The sequence below is a fragment of the Mauremys reevesii genome, linkage group 5 (genome assembly GCF_016161935.1).
Source record: "Mauremys reevesii isolate NIE-2019 linkage group 5, ASM1616193v1, whole genome shotgun sequence".
Classification (NCBI taxonomy): domain Eukaryota; kingdom Metazoa; phylum Chordata; order Testudines; family Geoemydidae; genus Mauremys; species Mauremys reevesii.
Genome location: NC_052627.1, coordinates 119,546,052 through 119,573,174, shown reverse-complemented (window position 1 = coordinate 119,573,174; position 27,123 = coordinate 119,546,052). Strand labels below are relative to the sequence as shown.

General features: G+C 46.9%; 1 protein-coding gene across 1 annotated transcript in view; it reads left to right on the top strand.

Annotated features, from left to right (window-relative positions):
• The window catches only part of FAM193A (family with sequence similarity 193 member A), a 107,389-nt gene that overhangs the window by 27,025 nt on the left and 53,241 nt on the right, over positions 1–27,123 (top strand). The window contains exons 2-3 of the mRNA XM_039541210.1: positions 9,034–9,099; positions 14,374–14,619. Coding sequence (XP_039397144.1) covers positions 9,034–9,099; positions 14,374–14,619 — 312 coding nt within the window. The remainder of the gene's footprint in view (positions 1–9,033; positions 9,100–14,373; positions 14,620–27,123) is intronic.

Genomic DNA, 27,123 nt, shown 5'->3' with positions numbered 1-27,123 from the left:
TTAGGAGTAACAAGAAGGGTTTCTTCAGGTATGTTAGCAACAAGAAGAAAGTCAAGGAAAGTGTGGGCCCCTTGCTGAATGAGGGAGGGAACCCAGTGACAGAGGATGTGGAGAAAGCTAGTGTACTCAATGCTTTTTTTGCCTCTGTCTTCACAGACAAGGTCAGCTCCCAGACAGCTGCACTCTGCAGCACGGTATGGGGAGGAGGTGACCAGCTCTCTGTGGAGAAGGAAGTAGTTCGGGACTATTTAGAAAAGCTGGACGAGCACAAGTCCATGGGGCCGGATGCACTGCATCCGAGGGTGCTAAAGGAGTTGGCCGATGAGATTGCAGAGCCATTGGCCATTATCTTTGAAAAATCATGGCGAGCGGGGGAGGTCCCGGATGACTGGAAAAAAGCTAATGTAGTGCCCATCTTTAAAAAAGGGAAGAAGGAAGATCCAGGGAACTACAGGCCTGTGAGTCTCACCTCAGTCCCTGGAAAATCATGGAGCAGGTCCTCAAGGAATCAATTCTGAACCACTTAAAGGAGGGGAAAGTGATCAGGAACAGTCAGCATGGATTCACCAAGGGCAAGTCATGCCTGACTAACCTAATTGCCTTCTATGATGAAATATCTGGCTCTGTGGATAAGGGGAAAACAGTGCATGTGTTATTCCTTGACTTTAGCAAAGCTTTTGATACAGTCTCCCACAGTATTCTTGCCAGCAAGTTAAAGGAGTATGGGCTGGATGAATGGACGGTAAGGTGGATAGAAAACTGGCTAGATGGTCGGGCTCAACGGGTAGTGATCAATGGTTCCATGTCTAGCTGGCAGCCAGTTTCAAGTGGAGTGCCCCAAGGGTTGGTGCTGGGGCCGGTTTTGTTCAATATCTTCATTAACGATCTGGAGGATGGTGTGGACTGCACCCTTAGCAAATTTGCAGATGACACTAAACTGGGAGGAGTGATTGATACGCTGGAGGGTAGGGATAGGATACAGAGGGACCTAGACAAATTAGAGGATTGGGCCAAAAGAAATCTGATGAGGTTCAACAAGGACAAGTGCAGAGTCCTGTACTTAGGACGGAAGAATCCCATGCACTGCTACAGACTAGGGACCGAATGGCTGGGCAGCAGTTCTGCAGAAAAGGACCTAGGGGTTACGGTGGACGAAAAGCTGAATATGAGTCAACAGTGTGCCCTTGTTGCCAAGAAGGCTAATGGCATTTTGGTTTGTATAAGTAGGGGCATTTCCAGCAGATTGAGGGACGTGATCATTCCCCTCTATTGAGCACTGGTGAGGCCTCATCTGGAGTCCTGTGTCCAGTTTTGGGCCCCACACTACAAGAAGGATGTGGATGAATTGGAGAGAGTCCAGCGGAGGGCAACAAAAATGATTAGGGGGCTGGAGCACATGACTTATGAGGAGAGGCTGAGGGAACTGGGATTACTTAGTCTGCAGAAGAGAAGAATGAGGGGGGATTTGATAGCTGCTTTCAACTACCTGAAAGGGGGTTCCAAAGAGGAGGATCTAGACTGTTCTCAGTGGTAGCAGATGACAGAACAAGGAGTAATGGTCTGAAGTTGCAGTGGGGGAAGTTTAGGTTGGATATTAGGAGAAACTTTTTCACTAGGAGGGTGGTGAAGCACTGGAATGGGTTATCTAGGGAGCTGGTGGAATTTCCTTCCATAGAGGTTTTTAAGGTCAGGCTTGACAAAGCCCTGGCTGGGATGATTTAGTTGGGTTTGGTCCTGCTTTGAGCAGGGGGTTGGACTAGATGACCTCCTGAGGCCCCTTCGAACCCTCCCACACCTAATCCCACTGCTGAGCTTCAACCACCTTCACCTGGACCCCCCTGAGAGTCTCATTACTGTTGCACCCAGAACTCCCCAACAAGCCCCTGTGCATCCTGATTTTCCCCCTCCCCCCCCCCCCCCCCGGACCTGGATCCCGCACTGAGCTGCTCACATCCAGATTGCTCCACACAGAACCCTCTCAACCCACACTAAACCCCTCCACCATTGGATCCTGGCTTGCTGAGCCTGTCTGCCCACACACGGTGCACCTGTCACAGAGGGGCAGGGCCCCAGGGTATTTCTGGGGCAGACTCGGTCCTTATGCTGTGTCAGGGTTGGGTGCAGCCTCACCACTGAGTCCATGTCCCTGGGGGAGCTGCACAGTGATCTCCCACCTCTGTGCAGCCAGTGGCCTGTGCTCCCCAGTGCCATGCTGGAGCTGTAACATTTATTTGTCAAATAAAATTTTCAGAATTTTAAAATATTGTGTGCAGAATTGGGTTTTTTTTTTTTTGTTTTTTGTTTTTTTTGGAACAGAATGCCCCAGGAGTAATGTATTTATAAATGCCAATTACCCAGTTAGTGTTCTCCAAATTCTGCAAGCTAGATTATTGCAAGCACAGTGGTTGTAGTTGGGACTATATATCTTTTGGGTTTGATTTTTTTATGTTCTATGTATATATTCAGATTATATACTGAATAACTTATTCTGTAATTGTGCTCTAGAAGCTAAGTTTTATCAAGAAAAATTAAAGGAATGCCAACTTAATCATGCTACTAAACATTTTGTTACAAATAACATTAATACAGCTAATAGAAAGAGGGTAGTTCTTTTATTCCTGTTTTGTACCTTTGATAGCACTTCCTGTGTACTCAGTTTCACTGTTCCCCTCTTGTTGGGGAGTGCCTCTGTGTCTAAGGCTGGCAGTATCACTTACTGGCAGATGTCCAGGGCCGCTTTGCCTAGCTGCTACAGTTCATGGGAGTGTTGCCCAGAGTCAAGGGCCACTCTGCCTAGTGGCTACAGTCCCCAGGGGGGGCATGGGCAGAAACCCAAGTCCACCCTACTCCACTGGGTTCCGACCCAGGGCCTTTCAAAGCAGTAGGACATATACATGGCCTAGGACCTATTACCCTTACTCACACTCTGTGGGTCACTTCTTTCCTGTTTCCTGTACCTCCGTTGGTATCACAGTTCAGTCTTCCTGCCTGCCTCCCAGGTTCATCTCTGGAGCTCCTTCCCCTGGCGACAGTAAGTCGTTGCCCTCTGCTCCCACAGTCCATGGGTTTCCAGAAGCTTGGCTAGATAGACTCAGTCCCAGCAGCTTCTCGGCAGGAGGCTGCTGAACCCAACTGCTCTCCTCCTCAGTCAGCCCAGACTGAGCTGAGCTGCTCCCTTTTGAATGCTCCCGCCAAGCAGAGATGAGGGGTGTGGCTTCCTGTGTTTTTAGTGCAGCTCCTTAACACTTGCCTCACCAGTGCGGGATTGTGACAGGGTGTATTACCTCCTCATGTGAATCTTTCTCACAACAGAGAAGAATTTTCCAATAGGTAAATCTGATTGTAAAACTAGAAAAACTAGTGAGGGGGGACTGGGCTGGGCTTTTCATACTTCAGAGGGGATGCAGAGCTTTCTCCTCCCTCTTTTTTTTTTTTTTAGGCAACCAGCTGAATGCCAAAAACTTAACCTAGCTACCACACCTTCATGGGTGTCAAGCTTCACTTGCTCCTATTCAGCTGTTAGAGCTGCCAGATTTCCTGAGACAACTAATACAGTTCATTGTAAATACAAAAATCATTAATACACTGAAAAAAATACAATTTGTGACTGTTTAATTAAACGTAATGTCAAAATGGAGATCACCTGCACCCTCTACTGTTTGAATTGGACTAGGGGAAGGACAATGCTGAATAATTTGTCTATGGTCATTGGGCCTTGTAAGTGTCACTAATAGCCTGTAACAGTAGAGTTTAACATTATCAAGGTGCTAATCTTTGCAGCATCTCTTATGAGTTGGCATGGAGCCACTTCTTTTTTTTTTTTTTAACTGGTAGGAGGGAGAAGAGTTAGTAGAAATCTTCTTCAAGGCCATCCAGTGAGTAGGCATCATTAGTCAGAAATTCTTAGTTCTGTTGATGTGCAGGAATAATGGACTCTAGCTCATACTGTAAGTTTGTGGCCTCTGTTGTGCTAGCAGGAGTAAAAGCATATTCTGTTCACTTAAGTGAGCAGATCTGACACAATTACATGCTCCTCTTAAGTAAGAGGGGTGGTATTTAGTTAACTACTTATCATACTAATCTCACTTAATGTTACATAGTGGAGTGGGGGAAACAAGAAAGGATCAACAGAAATGGGAAAAGGGGATGATGAAAATAAAGTGAAGACCTGTCTGAAATCTTAGAGGGTAGGCAATGCCCAAACAAAGAGAAGGGAATGGGGCTAAATCTCCTTCCTCTCCCCCAGTAAAAACCCACTGAAAAGAATTAACATTTGAAAGTTCCCATCTCATCCTCCCCCAATGTACTTTGCTTCTCTCACAGAAGACTGGGAGTGGTTGGGTCATTACAAAACCTAAATCTAATTTCCCCCATACTAATTTCCCCCTACTGTTACTCACACCTTCTTGTCAACTATTTTGAAATGGGCCACTCTCATTACGACTACAAAAATTATTTTTCCTCCCTCGGTATCCTACTGTTAATTGAATTGTCTCATTAGACTGACCTCACACTTGGTAAGGCAACTCCCATCTTTTTCATGTATTTATACCTGCTTCTCTATTTTCTACTCCATGCATCTGATGATGTGGGTTCTAGCCCACAAAAGCTTATGCCCAAATAAATTTGTTAGTCTCTAAGGTGCCACAAAGACTCCTCATTGTTTTTGCTGATACAGACTAACACAGCTACCACTCTGAAACCTGTCACCAGGCAAGGCACTGAATTTAGCCATATGAGGTGGAAATCCATCAACTTCATGAAAAAAACTTGTGCAGATACAGACATCTTCTTTTCCAAATGCAAACAACTTGACATCATACCAAAAGGACTGAAGGTAAAAAATCCCTAGAAACTCTCTTAAAAAAACAACCTTCCACACAAACTCCCTCGTGGCTGGACTTTACAAAAACTAGACAAGCCATTTACAACATACACTTTGCTTCTTTACAGAGGAAAAAGGACACTAAACTATCTAAACTCCTACGTGCCACAAGGGGCCACAACAGTCGTTGCCTTAACTCACCCAACAATATTGTTAATCTATCCAGCTATACTCTTAGCCCGGCAGAAGAGTCTGTCCTATCTCGGGGCCTCTCCTTCTTCCCCACCACTCCCACAAACATGATACAGTTCTGTGGTGATCTAGAATCCTACTTTTGACGTCTCCAACTCAAGGAATATTTCCAACACACCACTGAACAGCACACTAACCCAAGAAAGCTTCCTACCAACCCTACAAGAAGAAGAATTCTGCATGGACTCCTCCTGAAGGTCGAAACAGCAGACTGGACTTCTACATAGAGTGCTTCCACTGATGTGCGCAGGCTGAAATTGTGGAAAAGCAGCATCACTTGCCCCATAACCTGAGCCGTGCAGAACACAATGCCATCCACAGCCTCAGAAACAACTCTGACATTATATCAAAAAGGCTGACAAAGGATGTGCTGTAGTAGTCATGAATAGGTCAGAATATGAATGAGAGGCTGCTAGACAACTCTCTGAGACTACGTTCCGGAGGCCATTACCCTTTGACCCTGCTGAGGATTACCAAAAGAAACTACACCATCTGCTCAAGAAACTCCCTAAAGAAGCACAGGCACAAATCTACACTGACACACCCCTAGAGCCCCGACCAGGGGTATTCTATCTGCTACCCAAAATCCATAAACCTGGGAATCTTGGACACCCCATCATCTCAGGCATTGGCACCCTAACAGCAGGATTATTTGGCTATATAGACTCTCTCCTCAGGCCCTACGCTACCAGCACTCCCAGCTGTCTTCGAGACCCCACTGATTACCTGAGGAAACTACAATCCTTTGGAGATCTTCCGGAAAACACCATCCTAGCCACTATGGATGTAGAAGCTCTCTACACGAACATTCCACACAAAGATGGACTATAAGACGTCAGGAATAGCATCCATGATACTATCACAGCAAACCTGGTGGCTGAACTTCATGACTTTGTCCTCATCCACAACTATTTCAGATTTGGGGACAACTTATACCTTCAAGTCAGCAGGACTGCTATGGATACCCGCATGGCCCCACAGTATGCCAACATTTTTTATGGCTAACTTAGAACAACGCTTCCTCAGCTCTCGTCCCCTAATGCCCGCCCCTACTCTACTTGAGCTACATTGATGACATCTTCATCATCTGGACCCATGGGAAGGAGGCCCTTGATGAATACCACCTGGATTTCAACAATTTCCACCCCACCATCAACCTCAGCCTGGGACAGTCCACACAAGAGGTCCACTTCCTAAACACAACAGTGCTAATAAGCGATGGTCACATAAACACAACCCCATACTGGAAACCTACTGACCGCTGTACTTACCTACATGCCTCCAGCTTTCATCCAGACCACATCACACGATCCATTGTCTACAATGGGTGGGCAACCTATGGCACGCAAGCTGATTTTCAGTGGCACTCACACTGCCCGGGTCCTGGTCACCTGTCGGGGGCTCTGCATTTTAATTTAATTTTAAATGAAGCTTTTAAACATTTTAAAAACCTTATTTACTTTACATACAATAGTTCAGTTATATATTATAAACATAGAAAGAGACCTTCTAAAAATGTTTAAATGTATTACTGGCACGCGAAACCTTAAATCAGAGTGAATAAATGAAGACTTGGCACACCACATCTGAAAGGTTGCCGACTCCTGGTCTACAACCAAGCTCTAAGATAAAACCACATTTGCTCCAGTCTCTCAGAGACAAACACCTACAGGATCTCTATCAAGCATTCTTAAAACTACACTACCCACCTGGTGAAGTGAAGAAACAGATTGACAGAGCCAGAAGGATACCCAGAAGTAACCTCCTACAGGACAGGCCCAACAAAGAAAGTAACAGAACATCACTAGCCATCACCTACAGTCCCTTACTAAAACATCTCCAGCGCATCATCAAGGATCTACAGCCTATCCTGAAGGACTATCCCTCACTTTCACAGACTTTGGGAGACAGGCCAGTCCTCGCTTACAGACAGCCCCCAACCTGAAGCAAATACTCACCAGCAACTACACACCACACAACAAAAACGCCAACCCAGGAACCAAACCCTGCAACAAACTCTGGTGCCAACTCTGTCCGCATATCTATTCAAGTGACACCGTCCTAGGGCCTAACCACATCAGCCACACTATCAGGGGTTTGTTCACCTGCACATCTACCAATGTGATATGTGTCAGCAATGTCTCTCTGCCATGTACATTGGCCAAACTGGACAGTCTCTACGCAAAAGAATAAATGGACACACATCTGACATCAGGAATTATAACATTAAAAAACCAGGAGGAGAACGCTTCAGGCTTCCTGGTAACTCAATAACAGACTTAAAAGTAGCAGTTCTTCAACAAAAAAACTTCAAAAACAGACTCCAACCTGAAACTGCAGAACTGGAATTAATTTGCAAACTGGACACCATCAAATTAGGCCTGAATAAAGAGTGGGAGTGGTTGGGTCATTACAAAACCTAAACCTAATTTCCCCTATACTAATTTTCCCCTACTGTTACTTTCACCTTCTTGTCAACTGTTTGAAATGGGCCACTCATTACCACTACAAAAGTGATTTTTCCTCCCTTGGTATCCTACTGTTAATTGAATTGTCTCGTTAGACTGACCTCACACTTGGTACGGCAACTCCCATCTTTTCATGTACACCTCTTCCCCAATAGAACGCGACCCAATATAACACAAATTTGGATATAACGCGGTAAAGCATCGTGGAGCCCTGGGCTCTTTAAAGCGCCACCCGAGCCCCACTGCTTTACCGCGTTCTATCTGAATTCTTGTGGAGCCCCAGGCCCTTTAAATCACTGCTTGAGCCCCGTTGCCAGAGCTCCGGCGGTGATTTAAAGGGTCCGGGGCTCCCCGCAACGGCTGGAACACTGGGCCCATTAAATCCCTGCCTGGGAAGCCGGTCCAGTCCGGCACGGCGTACTGGCTCTTGCAGGTATGCTGTACCAGACCAAACCCGATATAATGCGGTCTCACCTATAAGGCGGTGAGATTTTTTTGGCTCCCGAGGATGGTGTTATATCTGGGTAGAGGTGTATTTATACCTGCTCCTGTATTTTCCACTCCACACATCTGATGAAGTGGGTTCTAGCCCACGAAAACTTATGCCTAAATAAATTTGTTAGTCTCTAAGGTGTCACAAGGACTCCTTGTTTTTCTTGTTCTTAGATAATTTCATAACCAGGCCATCCTCTTTTTCTTGAGTGTTGTCATTGACTTCTGGTTGTGTCCTATTTTCACTTTATTCTGGTTTAGTGACATATAGTGTCATTTGTGGCTTATCGAGCAATGCTTAGTTCAGGGTCTTCGGTGTGTATGGAGAGGAGGGTGGAAAATTAGTCTTTCTAAAAGATAATTTCTGGTTAAACTTGAGACTATGGGCTTAATGCAGATGTTACTGAATAAAATTCTATGGCCTGTGTTGTACAGATCAACCTAGATGATCCAAGTGGTTCCTTCTGGCCTTAAAATATATTATCTAATTTCAAAATGTTTTTTCCAAGGGGAAGAAACTTGCTTAGCTAATACGTGAAAACCTATTTTTCTAAGCTATATTATGCAGAACCTCCAAAAAGGTGAAACTCTTGTAAATTGACATGATAAAAATACAAAACCCAGAACAGTTAATGAAAGGTCTACATGAACCCGGAAACTTGAAAAAACAGGCAATCATATTTTTGGTCCTTATGTCCATTTCACTGGGTGACTTTGCTTTATATTTGGTGTTTGAATTGCATTTGCAATAGATCCATTCAATTCCTACTCATACGGCAGTACTTTGAAATGGCAGTACTTTGAAATTAACTTCTGTATCTGGAGAATTTTAATGCAAGAGGAAAAAATGTCTCTGCCAAGTCCTCTGGAAAAAGGCTTATAATGCTATAGCTATAGGCTCAATTGTGGTGATAGCAAGTGCCATTCTCTCTAAGATGCAGTAGAAAACAAAAGATATGTAGCTGTTATAATCAGTGTATTTTCGTTGTTTTCTAGGTTTCATTAAATGGTACCCAGTTTACAGACAGTTCCGTTGGATCAGAGTTCACAGGTGTTTCTCAGGTAGGTACAGTCAAGTTTGGTTGGTCAATAGTCATTGAACGATTTATGGAAGAACTACTGAAGTGCAAAAATGAGGCGGAGACCTCATTACAGCATTTAAGCTAAAAATATAGGTTTTAGGGCTTGACTCTATTCACTGAAGTCAGTGGTAGTCCTGGTCTACACTAAAGTTATACCGACCAAGCTTCCGTTGTAGACAGTGCTGTGTTGAAGGGAAGCTTCTCCCTTCAACGTAGCTATCCCCTCTTGGGGAGATGGAGTACCTACGTCAACAGGAAAAGCTCTCCCATCAGCATAGGTAGCGTCTTGACTAAGCACTACAGCGGTGCAGCTGCACTGGTGCAGCACTGTAAATATAGACTAGCCCATAAAGTTTCCACTGACTTCATTGATGCTGAATCAAATAGTAAAGTATTATAAACCCTAATAGAATTTTTCTTTCCATGAACAATGTAAAGAAATTCCTGCAAGATTTATATCCCAAATAGCAATGTGCTTATAAAACTGACTAAATGGTTTCGTTGTGCCAGCTAACAAAGTACTTTTCACCATTCATGCTGTCATTTTTGCAAACTAGATTTTAAAATAATTATTGAGCTAATAATCTTTGAAGTGGAAACATGCATAGGGAAAACTTTAAATGATTATCTCGACTATCATGATGTTAAGTTTGTTCTGAAGACCAACAAAAAATTCTTCTTGGAAACAAACTTAAAGGGAATATTTATTAATCTATTTAATGCTGATGTTTCTATTCTTCCAAATTTGTTAACAAATAAAATTATAAGTAAACTTGTGCAGACATCAGATACTCTTCCTCATTGAACGCTGTGGCAGGTTTTTGAAATTTGATTAGCAAAGTGCAAACTTTTCCCCCCACAAGTGTATACTTTTTACCTAGAAAATGTGACTTGTGAAATGCACATATGTATGGATCTAGATTCAAGTTCATGTAATAGAAAAAGAGCTCAGCTGTTATTGTGGATGCTTTTACATACAAGTATGCATGCGCTCTCCACCTTTGGGCTGAAAGCATGAGAGATTTCAGCCTCATGTTTCTGAGAAAGTTGCAAAGATATGAAAGTATGGGTTTAGAATTGACTGACTGCTTCAAGGTATGTTTGAGACTAGTTGCAGTTTTACTGTGGCAGAGGTAACAGGAAGTTGGCATCTCGGATTGCCCATAATGCAAGATAAATGTTAATTTTGTTAAAATACAAAATAGTTTAGAAACTACCACTGCGTATAAGTCACCCCACCTATCTTTCTGAATATCAAGTGATGGTTCTCATTTTATGAACCAAACATTTGTAATTCAACTTTTAAAACTGTGCTGTAAATGCAGATTCATTTGTGAGATTCTGATTTTGTAAACAAAGGGAATCTTCTAGATGGCCAGCCTTCGAAATTATTGTTCCTGCTGTTTGTTGTAATGGTTCTCCTTTAAATAGTACTGACGAGTTTTATTTTTGCTTGTACTACAATGCAGCAATCTAGACAGAATCTACAAATCCTTCTATAGGAAGGCTGGAAGCCAGCTTCCCTGGCCCTCATCTGTTTAAAAGGTTGAAGGTCAGGATGTGTTGATGCATACCTTTTAATTATTGTTTGAGATCTTTACACTTCTGTCTTCCTTTTTGGAAGCAAGAAACCCTGCTGCTGCTGTCCATAAGGCTCTACTGGTAAATAGCTCTACACAGATCCTCATGACAGCATCAGGGAAGCAGCCTGACTTCTGAAAAAAAAAAATCTTTAACAAGGAGAACTGCAGGGCCAAGGAGATGAGCAGCTAGGCCACCTGCTGCAAGCTTTTCAGACTAGTTCCAAGTAGCAACAAAACCCAACTCTTGCATGCTGAGGTGGGTCCAGGAACAGTGTTCCTAGGAAGAGTGGCTGACTAACCTCGCTGCTTTTGAAATCTGTTGTTTGACTTGGCAGAGACAATGAAGGGACCAGCCCAGCCCAGCCCATAAGGAGACACAAAGGGGGCCCCTTCACTCTCAGAAGTCCCTCCAATGGAAGTTTGCATGAGGAAAAAAGAACACAATACTTTTCTCCTTTTCCCCTAATGCAAATTACTGTGGAAGGAAATGGTGAGGTGTCTGCAGCTTGCAGGTAAGATCAGGAGGAGGCAGGTGACCTTGTAGACAGTCAGTTTCACAGGTAGTGGAAAAAAGCTGGCTAAACAACTTAGGACAGTGGAGGGCAACCTGTGGCCCGCAGGGTGCATGCAGCCCATCAGGGTAATTTGATTGCGGGCCGTGAGACATTTTGCTGACGTTAACCATTTGCAGGCGTGGCCCCCCGCAGCTCCCAGTGGCCGCGGTTTGCCGTTCCCAGCCAATGGGAGCTGCGGGAAACGGCGTCCAGCATGTCCCTGCAGACTGCTGCTTCCCACGGCTCCCATTGGCCAAGAACAGTGAACTGTGACCACTGGGAGCTGTGGAGGGCCACACCTGCAGATGGTCAACGTCAGCAAAATGTCTCGTGGCCCACAGTCAGATTACCCTGATGGGCTGCATGCAGGCTGCAGGTTGCCCACCACTGCCTTAGGACCTTCCACTTCTGGAGAAAGTTTGGAGTAGGTGGAGTAGACTGATGGTACAACGTGACTATATGAAATCACTGTGTTCTTATGAAGGCCTGGGCTTGTTAATTCTTCCCCCACAGCCACTTTCCAGAATGGCTTTAGGAAGCTTTTGATGCTAGTCTCAGCTCTGTGAATCTTCTGTTCCTGGCATTTGGACTGCCTGATGCTGCAGTGAGGAAAATACAGGCAGATTCTGTTCAGATATCAGCATTAGGGGATGGAGGTTGTTGCTGCAGTGAGGAGGAGAGTAGGATTAGTGGGACACAAATAAGATAGGTTTACATCTTGATATGATCCTCCTTGTTGTGCCAAAGTGAGTGTCAGAGATTTAGCCATACTCTAACCTGGCGAACTTTCAGTATGTTTCCAAAAGGGTACCGGCTATTTGTTAATGCTGAAGTGTGGTATTTGGCTATGTGTTTTAAAAAAATACAAAAACCAAATGGCATTGAGAATCCCTAGTGCTTCCATGCTTTGAAGAAAGGCTTTGAAATTTGGTAGGGGGTGGCCTTTACGTCAGAGATGTGCCCCTTGCTCTTCCCTGGAAACACCAGCCAAATCTCATTCAGTTACAAGCTTTTGAAAAATCTGAAATTGGACAAGCTCAGTAATGACTTGTTGTTCTAGTTTGGCTGCTAAATTCTTTGAAGATTCCATCTGCACCGACCCAGGGCTGCAGGGGATGAGCAGGGCTATCCATGTAGTTGTTGCTCTCAGCTGCTGCAGTGCCAGGAATTAGAACTGAAAGCAGGGAATGTCTGTCTCTCCAGTACTATGGGTGCTAGAGAGAGTAGGTTTAGCCAAGCAGGCTGTGGGGAGATGGAGACTGGAAGCAGTGGTGCCTGGGACTGATTATGGAGACTGGGAGGCAGGCAGAAACCAGCTGCTAGAGGGAGACTAAGATCAGACAGATTGCCCAGCCAGACCCTGTCTCCCCTCCCTGGCTAAGAGGCTGGGACTGGCAAAGAGTGGGGGAAGAGAAAGAGACTGGGAGCTTAGGATGTGGGTGGTGCAGGGAAATGGGAGGAAGTGGCGGGGGGGAAGGCAGTTGGATGCGGAGAATGAGACTGGGTGCTGGGGAGAATGGATGATTGAGAGTCAGTGGGGTAGGGAAGGAAGACTAGCATTGACTCGATGGGCAGAAGAAGTCAGGCTTGTGGGGAAACAGGGGCAGAAGGGTCTGTGACCCCTAGAGAACTCTCCCTTCCATAATCTTGATTGGAACCCAAGATTCCTGAGTGTCCCTATTCCTCCACTGTCATGAGTTCTCAGTGCGATGCTGTGGCTAAAAGGGCTAATGTGATCCTTGGATGTATAAGCAGGAATCTTGAGTGGGAGTAGAGAGGTTATGTATTTTACCTCTGTATTTGGCATTGGTGTGCCTGCTGCTAAAATACTGTCTCCAGTTCTGGTGTCCACAGTCCAAAAAAGGATGTTTACAAATTGAAGAGGATTCAGAGAAGAACCATGAGGATGATTGATTAAAGGATTAAAAAACATGCCTTATAGTGACAGACTCTAGGAATTCAATCTATTTAGTTTTATAGAGAGCAAGTTAAGGAATGACTTAATCACAGTCTGAGTATCTAAATGGGGAACAAATACGTAATACTAGGCTCTTCAGTCTAGCAGAGACAGGTATAACAAGATCTAATGGCTGGAAGTTTAAGCTCAACTTCAAAATTGAAATTAGGCACAAATTTTAAACAGTGAGGGTCACTAATCAGTAGAACAGTTTACAGGGGTCCTAGTGGATTCTCCATCACTGATTTTTAGATCAAGATTGGATGTTTTTCTAAAAGATATGCTCTAGGAATTTATTTTAGGAAAGTTCTATGGCCTGTGTTGTACAGGAGGTCAGATTAGATTATCACAGCGGCCCCTTCTGGTTTTGGAACCTATGACTAGATAGGTAAGAGAATTGACACTTGACTCTCTAGACTGCAGCTTTGAAGAATCAGTGCTCAGTTGATTGGGCCTTTCTGGTACTGACCCCTACATACACCATTTTTGGATAGTGCATAGTAGGCATTTTATTGCTGGAAACTTGTTCCTTTTTACATCCACTGTCCAGAGGAGGGTCTGGAGGAGAAAGGGATAGCTTTAAGATGCTAAGCTGACTTCATTCCAAAGCAGTTTGGGGCCCTCTTGTAAACCACTTCAGATTTGTAAAAGCTAAATCCAGTCTTTACAGCCAAGTTAGTTAAAAGTGTTTGGGCCACAAACTGCTGCTAAAAGAGCAGCTGGGCCTGTAGCAGACAAAAGGGAATGAAGTCTAAGGAGCCATTGTATTTTCCTAATTTCTTTCTGTTTAAAACAAAAAACAACAATAAACATTGAAAATAATGAAATGAGTTCAATTTTTCCCTACTATTTTTAACTTCTACTTTGAGTCATTTAATAGTGGAAAGCTATAGTACATACCTCCAAAAGTATATTTTTATTTAAATGAAATGTGTAATTATGGAGCCTTATTCATAATAGCAATAAGACCTTCCAGGATCTGTGTTAATAGGATATTCAGTGTTGGGGGTTTCAATGGACCCAAAGCATGCATCAAGTATTAACACAGACTTTGTTGCTCCTACTGAATACTTTGTAGAATAAGAAATATAAAGATGACTTTTTTGTCTGTTAAGCATGGAAATAACTAGTTATGTGTCTATTTAAATGTTTGTTTGTAGACTCCATTTACTTTTGGCTTGGGTCAAAGGGCACCATATACAACAGGCGAGCATTGTCTTCTTTGTAGAAGTGAACGGAAAGACACCTTGCTTTCAGAGAGCGGGATTAAAAATTCTAGCAAAACAGCACTTTCTACATCTCCAAAAGCAAATAGTATGCTGCATCTTCCACTGTGGGTGTGTCCAGATTGTCGACGAACAGTCGAGAAGGAGGAGAGGCATGCCACGCTAGAGCAATCTCTTGTGGTAAGTTTCAGTGTATGAGTTGACTAAATTGAGATGACACCATGATGGGCTAGACACTTGCTTTTTTTTTTTTAATCTATGTAATATATTCATTTGCTGGGGAGTTTCATTCTAGAAATGAAACTGAATGTGTCACCTGGTTCACTAGCTTTGAAAAGGAGTCTCTTAAGAATCTTTTGGGCCATAAGATAGAATTCAGTCTTGGATCCTCTTAGATGATTTGTGTTAAGCCCTTTCAACTTTTCTTCTCCTACTCTTTGCCTTTTCTCTCTTTTCACTCAATTTTATTCTTTTTACCTTCTTCCATTCCTTTTTGTATGATTTCCCCCCCGCCCCTCCCCCAACACTTATCTTGTTTTGTCCATTTATGTATGATCTTTGACTTTATTTTCCCACCCATCTGTTCTTCAGGCTTGTCTTTTCAGTCTTCCTCTCAGGTTACTATTCTTTCATTGCTACTTTTCTTCAGGTTTCTGGTTTTATCCATTCTGCTCCCCTTAGAGAGGCAATTAAACATATGTCTCTTTGCATGGTATGCAGCCAACAAACACTTGTGCCATCTGCAGCCCACACATTCAGTATATTAATTTGAGACTCAAGTTTTAATTCTTAAATTTTAACAACCTTTAAATTTAATCTTCCTTTTTAAATGGTAGCTCATGTACACCAAGTAATACAGGAACAATGTATATATACCATGGAGAAATATATTAGGACAGAGGTTTTCAATGAGTGGTCCACGGATCTCTGATGGTCCACAGACTATCTAAGATTTCCAAAATGGGTCTGCACCTCCATTTGACTTTTTTTTTTTTTTTAAAGACTCTGTAAATGAAAAGAGGATGAAAACCACTGTATTAGGATATAAGAAGTTGAATGAAGGATCCAGGAAAAAACCCCAACTATGTGATTTAGTGTTCTGAGCGAAATTCTGCTAGCTCATAGAATAGAATTTTTATTAAAGTCCCATATTTTAGATTAGGATGGAATTCTGTAACGCTTCCAACTAGCTTGATATTGAAGGACCAAGGGGCATCTATTGATAAATCAACAAGCCAGTTTTAGAATGGTGATCTGTTTTATACAAAAGGAATCTAACTCAGCTATAATTTGAGTTTTAAGTTAATGAGCTAGACCTAAGCATATTTTACCCATATTAACCATAAACAATGTTTGATGTACTTGTCATTAAATGTTGACTAATGAGATGAGAATTACCGTAGACAGGCCATCTTCAGAGAGGAGGTAGCTTAATTGTAGGCCTCTCCTAAAAGTTACAGAAAACTGTGGGCTCAAAGGACCATCTTGGCCAAGTCACAAGGCCTAGGCATTTTTTTTAAATTCATCCTGAAAAAAATAATGAGGGAGAATAAACAGTGAACCAAACACCAAGAACACCAAATTTTGAAGAATGATAGCAAGGAAGTTGAAATCAATAGTATCAAACTCCAGTAAATCAGGTGAAATAAAAATATATAATCCCCTAGATTTAGCAACCATTACACTTGTCACACTGTTTGCAGTGGCTCATGACTGTGAGTGCCAACCTCAGGGTAGAATGTCAAAAAGCTAGGCAGAAACCTCAAACTGGTTGAATTCTGTATAATTAGATGTTACTGAGTTGGTGACAAGTGTGTGAACTCCTAAAGCACTGTAACAGTTTTACCATGGAGTCACAGACAGTCCTCTTGGGCATTCCAGTCCATCTTGCAAACCAGGCAAGCTGAACTATGTGATAAATGGTCATGTTACACCCAAAATCCCAAGAATATTCAGCTTACTTCCAGTCCCAAAGGACCAGTCATTTACCCCAAGTCAATTGTACTCAGACCTCAAACCAAAGACAATGCCTGTAGCCAATATTGTAATAAACTAACTAAAGATTTATTAACAAAGAAAAGAAATGAGTGTTATTTACAAGGTTAGAACAGGAAAAACACACACACACACACACACACACACACACACACACACTCCGGTGGCACCTTAAAGACTAACAGATTTATTTGGGCATAAGCTTTCGTGGGGTAAAAAACCCCACTTCTTCAGATGCATGGAGTGAAAATTACAGACACGGGCATAAATTTGCAGGCACATGAAGAGAAGGGAGTTACCTTACAAGTGGAGAACCAGTGTTGACAAGTTCAATTCAGTCAGGGTGGATGTGGTCCACTCCCAGTAATTGATGAGGAGATGTTAATACCAAGAGAGGGAAAATTGCTTTTGTAGTGAGCCAGCCATTCCCAGTCCCTATTCAAGCCCAAATTAATGGTGTTAAGTTCGCAAATAAATTGTAGCTCAGCAGTTCCTCTTTGAAGTCTGTTTCTGAAGCTTTTTTTGTTGAAGGATGGCTACTTTTAAATCTGTTCAATGTCCAGGGAGACTGAAGTGTTCTTCTACTGGCTTTTGTATGTTACCATTCTTCTTCGAGTGCTTGCTCATATCGATTCCAATTAGGTGTGTGCGCGCCGCATGCACGTTCGTCGGAAGATTTTTACCCTAGCAACACTCGGTGGGTCGGCTGGGTCGCCCCCTGGAGTGGCGCCGCTATAGTGCCGAATATATACCCCTGCCGACTCAACGGCCCCTCAGTTCCTTCTTACCACCCGTGTCGGTCGTTGGAACAGTGGAGCGCGGCTTAGCTGACCTCCACTTCCCTCGCTACTCGTAGTTCTCTCGTTAATTCTTGTATATATAGTTCGAATTTATAGTTGTAGCTAACTTTATTCGTTTATAGTATAGTTAGTGTATATAGTTCAGAGGGGTTCGGGGATTATCCCCTTCCCCGCACCCGGTGCCGGGGCCTATGCCCGGTTCACCGGGTTTCAAACCGTGCTCGGCCTGGCGCAAGCCGATGCCGACAGGAGATCCCCACGACTCCTGTCTTAAGTGCCTCAGGGAATCTCACCTAACAGATAAGTGCCGCATTTGTAAGGCCTTTAAGCCGAGAACAAAAAAGGAGCAGGACTTTCATCTCAAGCAGCTTCTGATGGAGGCAGCTCTTACTCCTCCGCCCTCGGCACCGAGCACTGGACAGTCTTCAAGAAGCGCTCCCTCGGCACCGGATCGCGCCGGTACCGCCAAGGCCTCTCGGCACCGGCCGTCGCCGGCACCGACGTCCACTTGGCACCGATCCCTCTCCCTGAGGGCGAAGAGGCACAAGACTCCTGCTGCGTCCGCGCCGCCTGCTCCGCAGCCCGAGCGCTCTACTAAGTCGGACCACCCGGCACCGATACCTGCCGTGGCACCGACAACATTGGCACCGTTGATTCCGGCCACGCAAGAGCCGTCGAGTCCGGTGCCTGAAAGCTCCCCGGTTGAGCTCACTATTCCCTCCACGCCGGAGACATTTTCCACGGCGAGGGAGTTGATTGCAATGACGGAGTCTGCGCTGCCTCAACCCCTGGCACCGCCGGTGCAGGTTATACAGTCGATCAGCAAGCCTGCCTTGATCAGACCACCCTCCGTCGGCACCGCAGAGCAGCACCGTTCACGATCGCGGTCCCGCAGATGTTCTCGGTCCCGTTGCCGATCCATGTCCCGACGCCGCTCACAGTCCCGGCACCGTTCTCCATCTCGGTACCAGTTGTACTCGCGGCACCGGTCAGCGTCCCGTTCGCCGGCCCGGTACTCTCGGCACCGATCCAGCTCCTGGCACTGCTCCAGGCACCGTGACTCTCGTAGCCACTCCCGATGTCGAGCCTCGATCTTGGTCGACCTCCCGGCACCGCTCCGGTCGCAGGTCCCGATCTCGCTCCCAGTACCGATATGCCTCCCGGTACCCATCCCCGGTGCTGCGTCGAGCGACGTCCGCTAGAGGGAGACTCTGCCCAGGGCTTTTCAGCTCCCCCGTGGCCATCCAGACATGCATCAGTGTCATCCCACGCGGGCAGTTCATACGCGCAGGACCGTGATTCGGATGTGCCCACCAGAGTCTTCCAGGAGCCCCAGGCCCAGGACCCTGGCTCCCATCAGTGGTCATTCTGGACACCTTGGGCATACCACCAGGCCCAAGGCGTATCTGTGATCTCATCTCGCTCTGTTCCGTCAGGGCACCGGGTGCCAGAGGCGACAGTTAGCCGTCCCCCTCCAACCGGTACGGAGGAAGCCCCGGGTCAGCCACCAGACTCCCAGATCCCACTGGAACAGGAGGTCGTCCAGGAGCACAAGCCCACGCAGGACCCGCTTGTCCCTGGCCTTTCTTCTTCCTCCTTCCCAGATGAGGCGGTGGCATGAACATCCTCCTCGGGCCCCTCTCCAATCGACTTGAGGGCCCATCAGGACCTCCTGAGACGGGTGACACTCAATATGAACCTCCAAGTGGAGGAAGTCTCGGAGATGGAGGATCCGGTCGTAGACATTCTGTCGGCTGACGTCCCCACTAGAGTGGCCCTACCGTTCATTCGGACGATCCAAGCCAATGCGGATACCATCTGGCAGTCTCCAGCCTCTATCCCGCCCATGGGCAGGGGAGTCGAACGCAAGTACATGGTACCCTCCAGGGGATATGAGTACCTATATGTACATCCTCCCCCTTGCTCCCTTGTCGTCCAGTCTGTCAATGAGAGGGAACGCCATGGCCAGCAGGCACCAGCCCCTAAATCGAAGGAGGCTAGGCGAATGGACTTACTGGGCCATAAGGTGTACTCGGCAGAGGCCCTGCAACTCCGTGTAGCAAACCAGCAAGCCCTGCTTAGCCGCTACAATTACAGCACCTGGGCGGCGGTGGGCAAATTTATGGAGTTGCTTCCTCAGGACTCCTGTCAAGAGTTTGCTGCCCTCCTGGAAGAAGGGAAGAAAGTGGCGAGAACTTCCCTCTAGCCCTCGTTGGATGCAGCTGACTCCGCTGCCAGGACTCTGGCCTCGGGTGTTGCCATGAGGCGCATTTCATGGCTCCAGGTGTCGGGCCTTCCCCCGGAGCTGCAGCATACTATACAGGACTTGCCCTTCGATGGCAAAGGCCTGTTCTCTGAAAAAACTGACCCGAGGCTGCAACGCCTAAAGGACAGCAGGGTCACTATGCGCTCTCTCGGCATGCACATGCCGGTGACTTGGCGCCGGCCTTTCCGTCCCCAGCCTCACTGCCCTTACCCTGCGCCTAGACAAAGACAGGACTTTGGCAGAAGGCGTGGCCGAGGCGGTCGTAGGCGTCAGTCAGGGCCCCAAGGGGGCCAAAATGAGGGGCCCAAAATGAGGGGCCCTCTAAACCACCAGCGGGGCCAAAGCCAAACTTTTGAAGGCATGCCCGAGGACAGTGTACCAGTTATTACCCAGGATCTGTTCCCTCCCTTTTACAGCCGCCTCTCCTTTTTCCTCCCTGCATGGTCCCATCTAACCTCAGATCGTTGGGTCCTACACACGGTGGAACTTGGGTACCTCCTCCAGTTTATTTCGCCCCCCAACCTCCATCCTCGTCCCTCTTCAGGGACCCCTCTCAGAGCAATTCCTCTTGCAAGAGGTGCGGATGCTCCCCGCCATCGGAGCTATAGAGGAGGTACCAAAGGACGAAAGGGGCAAGAGGTTCTACTCCCGCTATTTCCTAATCCCCAAGGCGAAGGGAGGTCTCGGACCTATCCTAGACCTGCGGGAACTCAACAAGTTCATGATAAAGCTGAAGTTCCGCATGGTATCCCTGGAGACCATCATCCCATCCTTGGATCCCAGAGACTGGTATGCCGCCCTTGATATGAAGGACGCGTATTTTCACATCGCCATTTATCCTCCACACAGAAGGTACCTCCGGTTTGTGGCCAACCGTCAACATTTCCAGTTTACGGTCCTTCCGTTTGGCCTCTCTACAGCCCCAAGAGTATTCACAAAGTGCATGGCTGTAGTCGCCGCCTCCCTCCGCTGCCGTCGGATACATGTTTTTCCGTATCTAGACGATTGGCTCATTCGAGGGACCTCCGAGGCCCAAGTTACCCATCATGTGGGCATCATCAAGGACCTATTCCAGCGTCTAGGCCTGATGATCAATATAGAGAAATCCACTCTGATTCCCACACAGAGAATAGAATTCATTGGGGCCATCCTGGACTCCAATCTCGCCAGAGCCTGCTTACCTCAGCCTCGGTTTCAGGCGATGGTAACAATTATACAAGGTCTATGGAACTTCCCGACAACTTTGGCTCGCACTTGCCTAGGTCTCCTGGATCACATGGCTGCCTGCATGTTCGTAACCAAACATGCCAGGCTTGGCCTCCGTCCACTCCAATCGTGGTTCACCTCGGTGTACCACCCGAGCAGAGACAGCATAGACATGATCGTCACAATTCCCCCGAGCATCCTAGGCTCCCTCGACTGGTGGTCGACGACCTCCCTGGTGTGTGCAGGAATGCTGTTCCATCCACCTCACCTCTCGGTGTCCCTGACGACGGACGCCTCGTCTCTCGGCTGGGGTGCTCACCTTGGTCAGTTTCGCACTCAGGGCCTTTGGTCAGCTCAAGACCTTGCACATCAATGTCCAAGAGCTGAGAGCAGTCCGCCTTGCGTGCCAGGTGTTTCAGCAGCACCTACAAGGCCGTTGCGTCTTAGTGTTCACAGACAACCCAACGGCCATGTATTACATAAGCACGGTCCTCCCCTCTTTGCCAGGAAGCCATCCAGCTCTGGGACTTCTGCATAGCCCAATCGATAGACCTGGTAGTGTCCTTTCTCCCAGGGGTCCGGAACACTCTGGCGGATCGCCTCAGCAGATCATTCCTGTCTCACGAGTGGTCGATTCGTCCAGATGTTATCCATTCCGTTTTCCGGAAATGGGGCTTTCCCCGCATAGACCTTTTCGCTTCTCGCGAGAACAGGAAGTGCCAGACGTTCTGCTCATTCCAAGGCCTCTCCCCGGGCTCGATCTTGGACGCTTTTCTGATGCCGTGGATGAGCCAACTGCTTTATGCCTTTCCACTGTTCCCGCTGGTTCACAGGGTCCTGCTAAAACTCCGCAGGGACAGAGCGCACTTGATCATGATCGCTTCAGCGTGGCCCAGGCAGCACTGGTACACCATGTTGCTAGACCTGTCGATAGCCAACCCGATTCCCCTGCCTCTTTGCCCAGACCTCATAACGCAGGATCACGGCAGACTTCACCACCCAGACCTGCAATCCCTGCACTTCACAGCATGGCTGCTGCGTGGTTAAACCGATCCGAGCTACGTTGCTCTGCCTCAGTACAACAGGTACTCCTGGGTAGTAGGAAACCTTCCACTCGGTTAACATATCTGGCCAAGTGGAAGCGTTTCTTCTGCTGGTGCGAAACGCACAATGTTACTCCTACTGAGGTCCCGATCCATTCCATCTTGGACTACCTCTGGTCTCTCAAACAGCAGGGCTTGGCGGTGTCATCACTGAGGGTACACTTGGCAGCCATCTCTACCTTCCACCCAGGGGAGAGTGGCCGCTCCGTATTCTCGCACCCTATGGTTTCTTGGTTCCTCAAGGGCTTGGAGCGCTTATACCCCCAAGTTCGCCGCCCCTCCCAAACCTGGGACCTCAACCTGGTGCTAACCAGACTTATGACTGCCCCATTCGAGCCACTGGCAACCTGCTCGCTGCTATACCTGTCCTGGAAGACAGTTTTCCTTGTAGCCATTGCATCGGCCAGACGAGTCTCCGAGCTTCAGGCTCTCACGGTGGACCCACCGTATACTGTGTTTCACAAGGACAAGGTGCAGATGTGACCACATCCGGCCTTCCTCCCTAAGGTGGTGTCGGCCTTTCATATCAACCAGGATATCTTCCTTCCGGTCTTCTTTCCGAAGCCACACTCATCGCGAAGGGAGCAACAATTGCACTCCCTAGACATCCGTAGGGCGCTTGCATTTTATATCGAGCGGTCAAAGCCATTTCGTACAACGCCCCAACTCTTCGTTGCAGTGGCAGACCAAACGAAGGGCCTACCTGTTTCCTCCCAGAGGATTTCATCTCGGGTGACGTCATGCATCCACACCTGCTATGACTTGGCCCATGTTCCATCGAGCCACCTCAATGCACATTCTACCAGGGCTCAGGCTTCTGCTGCTGCCTTCCTGGCCCACGTACCCATCCAGGAGATATGTCGTGCAGCTACCTGGTCCTCGGTCCACACCTTTGCCTCACATTATGCACTGGTCCAACAGTCCAGAGATGATGCAGCCTTTGGCTCAACAGTTTTGCGTTCTGCAACATCTCACTCCGACCCCACCGCCTAGATAAGGCTTGGGAATCACCTAATTGGAATCGATATGAGCAAGCACTCGAAGAAGAAAAGACGATTACTCACCTTTGTAACTGTTGCTCTTTGAGATGTGTTGCTCATATCCATTCCAAACCCGCCCTCCTTCCCCTCTGTCGGAGTAGCCGGCAAGAAGGAACTGAAGGGCCGTTGGGTCGGCAGGGGTATATATTCGGCGCTATAGCGGCGCCACTCCAGGGGGCGCCCAGCCAACCCACTGACTGTTGCTAGGGTAAAAATCTTCCGACGCCCGTGCACGCGGCACGCACACACCTAATTGGAATGGATATGAGCAACACATCTCGAAGAACAACAGTTACAAAGGTGAGTAACCGTCTTTTCCTGATGTCTGATTTGTGTCCATTCATTCTTTTACGTAGAGACTGTCTGCTTTGGCCAATGTACATGGCAGAGGGGCATTGCTGGCACATGATGGCACATATCACATTAGTAGAAATGCAGGTGAATGAGCCCCTGATGGTGTGGCTGATTGGGTTGGATCCTGTGATGGTGTCACTAGAGTAGATATGGGGACAGAGTAGGCAATGGGGTTTGTTCCAGAGATTGGTTCCTGGGTTAGTGTTTCTGTGGTGTGGTGTATAGTTGCTGGTGAATATTTGCTTCAGGTTGGGGGGCTGTCTGTAAGCAAGGACTGGCCTGCCTCCCAAGGTTTGTGAGAGTGAGGGATCGTTTTCCAGGATAGGTTGTAGATCGGTGCTGATGTGCTGGAGAGGTTTTAACTGGGGGCTGTACATGATGGCCAATGGTGTTCTGTTTTCCTTGTTGGGCCTGTCCTGTAGGAGGTGACTTCTGGGTATCTGTCTCGCTCTGTCAGTCTGTTTCCTAACTTCCCCAGGTGGGTATTGTAGTTTTAAGAATGCTTGATAAAGATCTTGTAGATGTTTGTCTCTGTCTGAGGGATTGGAGCAAATGCGGTTGTATCTTAGGGCTTGGCTGTAGACAATGGATCATGTGATGTGTCATGGATGGAAGCTGGAGGCATGGTAAGTACAGTGATCAGTAGGTTTTTGGTATAGGGTGGTGTTTATATGACCATCACTTATTTGCACTGTAGTATCCAGGAAGTGGTTCTCTTGTGTGGACTGGTCCAGGCTGAGATTGATGGTGGGGTGGAAATTGTTGAAATCCAGGTGGAATTCTTTAAAGGCCTCCTTCCGGTTGGTCCATATGATGAAGATGTCATCAGTGTAGTGCAAGTAGAGGAGGAGCGCTAGGGGACAAGAACTGTGGATACAAACTAACACGACTACCTCTCTGATACTTGACACGCAAATGAGTTAGTCTTATTTATAAAAGGTAATATAAGCTTCCATAATAAACAGCTTGATACTTCCTTTAGGGCTGACCCATGCCAAGCAGCATGGGGATCTCTTGCTTATGTTTAGGAATCTTTGCTCCTCCGAGTCTAGACAGCATGAAGAGACCATGTCAGGATTTTTATGCCCCCTCACCTCAGAATCCAGTCTGATGGGATGAGTTCATGTATAGGTCCCCCTTTCTTGGAGTGAGTCAGAAATACAATCACCAAAGTCTCTGTCCACTGATACTACACAGTGCCTCATTTGCCTTCAGTGGGCCATTTTGTGTGCAGGGCGAATACTTTACCTTAATTAATTCTGCTTTTCCTGTTTGGTGAGTTACATAATTACAGAAATTTACGGTGCAAACACTCACTATAACTTTGTACCAATGGATACAGATATTATAAATAGGATTAATATATGCAACATTCTACAAGCATTCCATAAAGCATAAATACAAACACATTCTTATAACACTAATATCTATTTTAACTATACTAACCCCACACATAAGCCAGACTCGTTTCCAACTATGCATTTATCAGTGTTCAGTGAGGCTCTGGGTCTTTGTGCCTGCCAGCATCGCAGCAATTTTAAAAATGCATTTTAAAGGTACACCTCTACCCCAATATAACACAACCCGATATAAGGCCGGTTCGCATACAACGTGGTAAAGCTCTGACACGCTGCTCTGAGCAGCGTGTTAAGAGTGCTGGGCTGGGGCCGAGGCCGAGGGGTTGGATAAGGGGCAGAGGGTCTCGGGGGGGGCGGTCGGGAGCTCCCTCACCCCAGGGTTTGGGAGGCAGGAGCTGGGGTGGGGGGACACTTTTGGGGGCCCTGCAGGCCCAGAGTGGCCCAGGGGATTAGCAGGGGGCCGGGAGCAGCCCGCTCCGCTTTCCTCGCCCCTGCCCCAGCTGCGGATTGGGGGAGGGAGCTTGGGGGAAGGGATCCCCCCTGCACTCACTGGCAGCGGCGGAATCGGAGCAGCCCGGCCCCAGCCCGCTCCACTCCGCCCACTCCCAGCCGTGGCGCTTTGCTTTCTGCCGAAGGTGAGTGCTGGGGGGCGTCCTTTCCCCAACCTCCCCACACTCACCAGCAGCGGGAAGCAGAGCAGCCTGGCTCCAGCCTGTTCTACTCCGCCAGCTCCCAGCTGAGGCACTCCATTTCTGGCCGCAGGTGAGTACGGGGGGCGTCCTTTCCCCAGCCTCCCCACACTCACCGCCGCAGGAAGCGGAGCGCCGCAGCTGGGAGGTGGTGGAGTGGAGTGGGCTGGGGCCGCGTTGCTCCGCTTCCTGCCGCTGCCAGTGAGTGCCTCTCAAAGGGCGGGGTGTGTGGATTGGGGTCGGAGCAGTCAAGGGACAGGGAGCAGTGGGGTTGGGTAGGGGGTGAGGTGCTTGTGGTAATTAGGCACGGGGCGTCTCTGGAGGGGGTGGTCAGGGAACAAGGAATGGGAAGGGGGTACAGCAAGTTGGATATAACGTGGTCTCACCTACAATGCGGTGAGATGTTTTTTGTCTCCGGAGGACCGTGTTATGTCGGGGTAGAGGTGTATCTGATTAAAGAACTGTCTCAGAGTCGTCTGAATTAAACTCAATGAAGTTATCAATTAAAGTTAATTATCAAACAAATTGTAGGTGGTGGGTAACAATTCCAGATTTAGATATATCAGTCAGCGGGGGCTCAAATGTAGATGACCTCTTACAGCAGCTCTATGGTCACAAGGCTACTAACTGTTATTACCAAGCACCTGAAAAACAGCATCTTTCCAGCAGCATTGTCTGTAGAGTAACGTCTGGTTTTTGGAAACAGCAAGAATTTATGCATTTAGCTAGGATAGGTTATCAAACTATAGAAAATGAGCTGCAAGCTATCAAATCCAAACCACAGACTAAACAGGTTGTATGATTAATTCCAAACCAGAAATTTAATTTATAATATATCTAGCACTTTACATAAGAACAGCCATACTGGGTCAGACCAAAGGTCCATTTAGCCCAGTATCCTGTCCTCTGACAGTGGCCAATGCCAGGTGCCCCAGAGGGAATGAACAGAACAGGTAATCATCGAGTAATCAGTCCCATTGCCCATTCCCAGCTTCTGGCAAACAGGCTAGGGACACTATTCCTGTCCATCCTGGCTAATAGCCATTGATGGACTTATCCTCCATGAACTTATCTAGTTTTTTTTTTAACCCTGTTATGGTCTTGGCCTTCACAACATCCTCTGGCAAGGAGTTCCAAAGGCTGACTGTGAGTTCTGGGAAAAAATACTTCCCTTTGTTTTTAAATCTGATGCCTATTAATGTCATCTGGTGACCCCTAGCCCTTGTGTAATGAGGAGTAAATAACACTTCCTTATTTACTTTCTCCACACCAGTCATGATTTTATAGACCTCTGTCATATTCCCCCTTAGTCGTCTCTTTTCCAAGCTGAAAAGTCCCAGTCTTATTAATCTCTCCTCATATGGCAGCCGTTCCATACCCCTAATCATTTTTGTTGCCCTTTTCTGAACCTTTTCCAATTCCAGGAGCAAAGTCTTGTGGCACCTTACAGACTAACAGATGTTTTGGAGCATGAGCTTTCGTGGGTGAATATCCACTTCGTCGGATGCATGTAGTGGAAATTTCCAGGGGCAGGTATATATAAGCAAGCAAGAAGCAGGGTAGAGATAACGAGGTTAGTTCAGTCAGGGAGGATGAGGCCCTCTTCTAGCAGCTGAGGTGTGAAAACCAAGAGAGGAGAAACTGGTTCTGTAGTTGGCAAGCCATTCACAGTCTTTGTTTAATCCTGAGCTGATGGTGTCAAATTTGCAGATGAACTGAAGCTCAGCAGTTTCTCTTTGAAGTCTGGTCCTAAAGTTTTTTTGCTGCAGAATGGCCACCTTAAGATCTGCTATTGTGTGGCCAGGGAGGTTGAAGTGTTCTCCTACAGGTTTTTGTATAGTGCCATTCCTAATATCTGATTTGTGTCCATTTA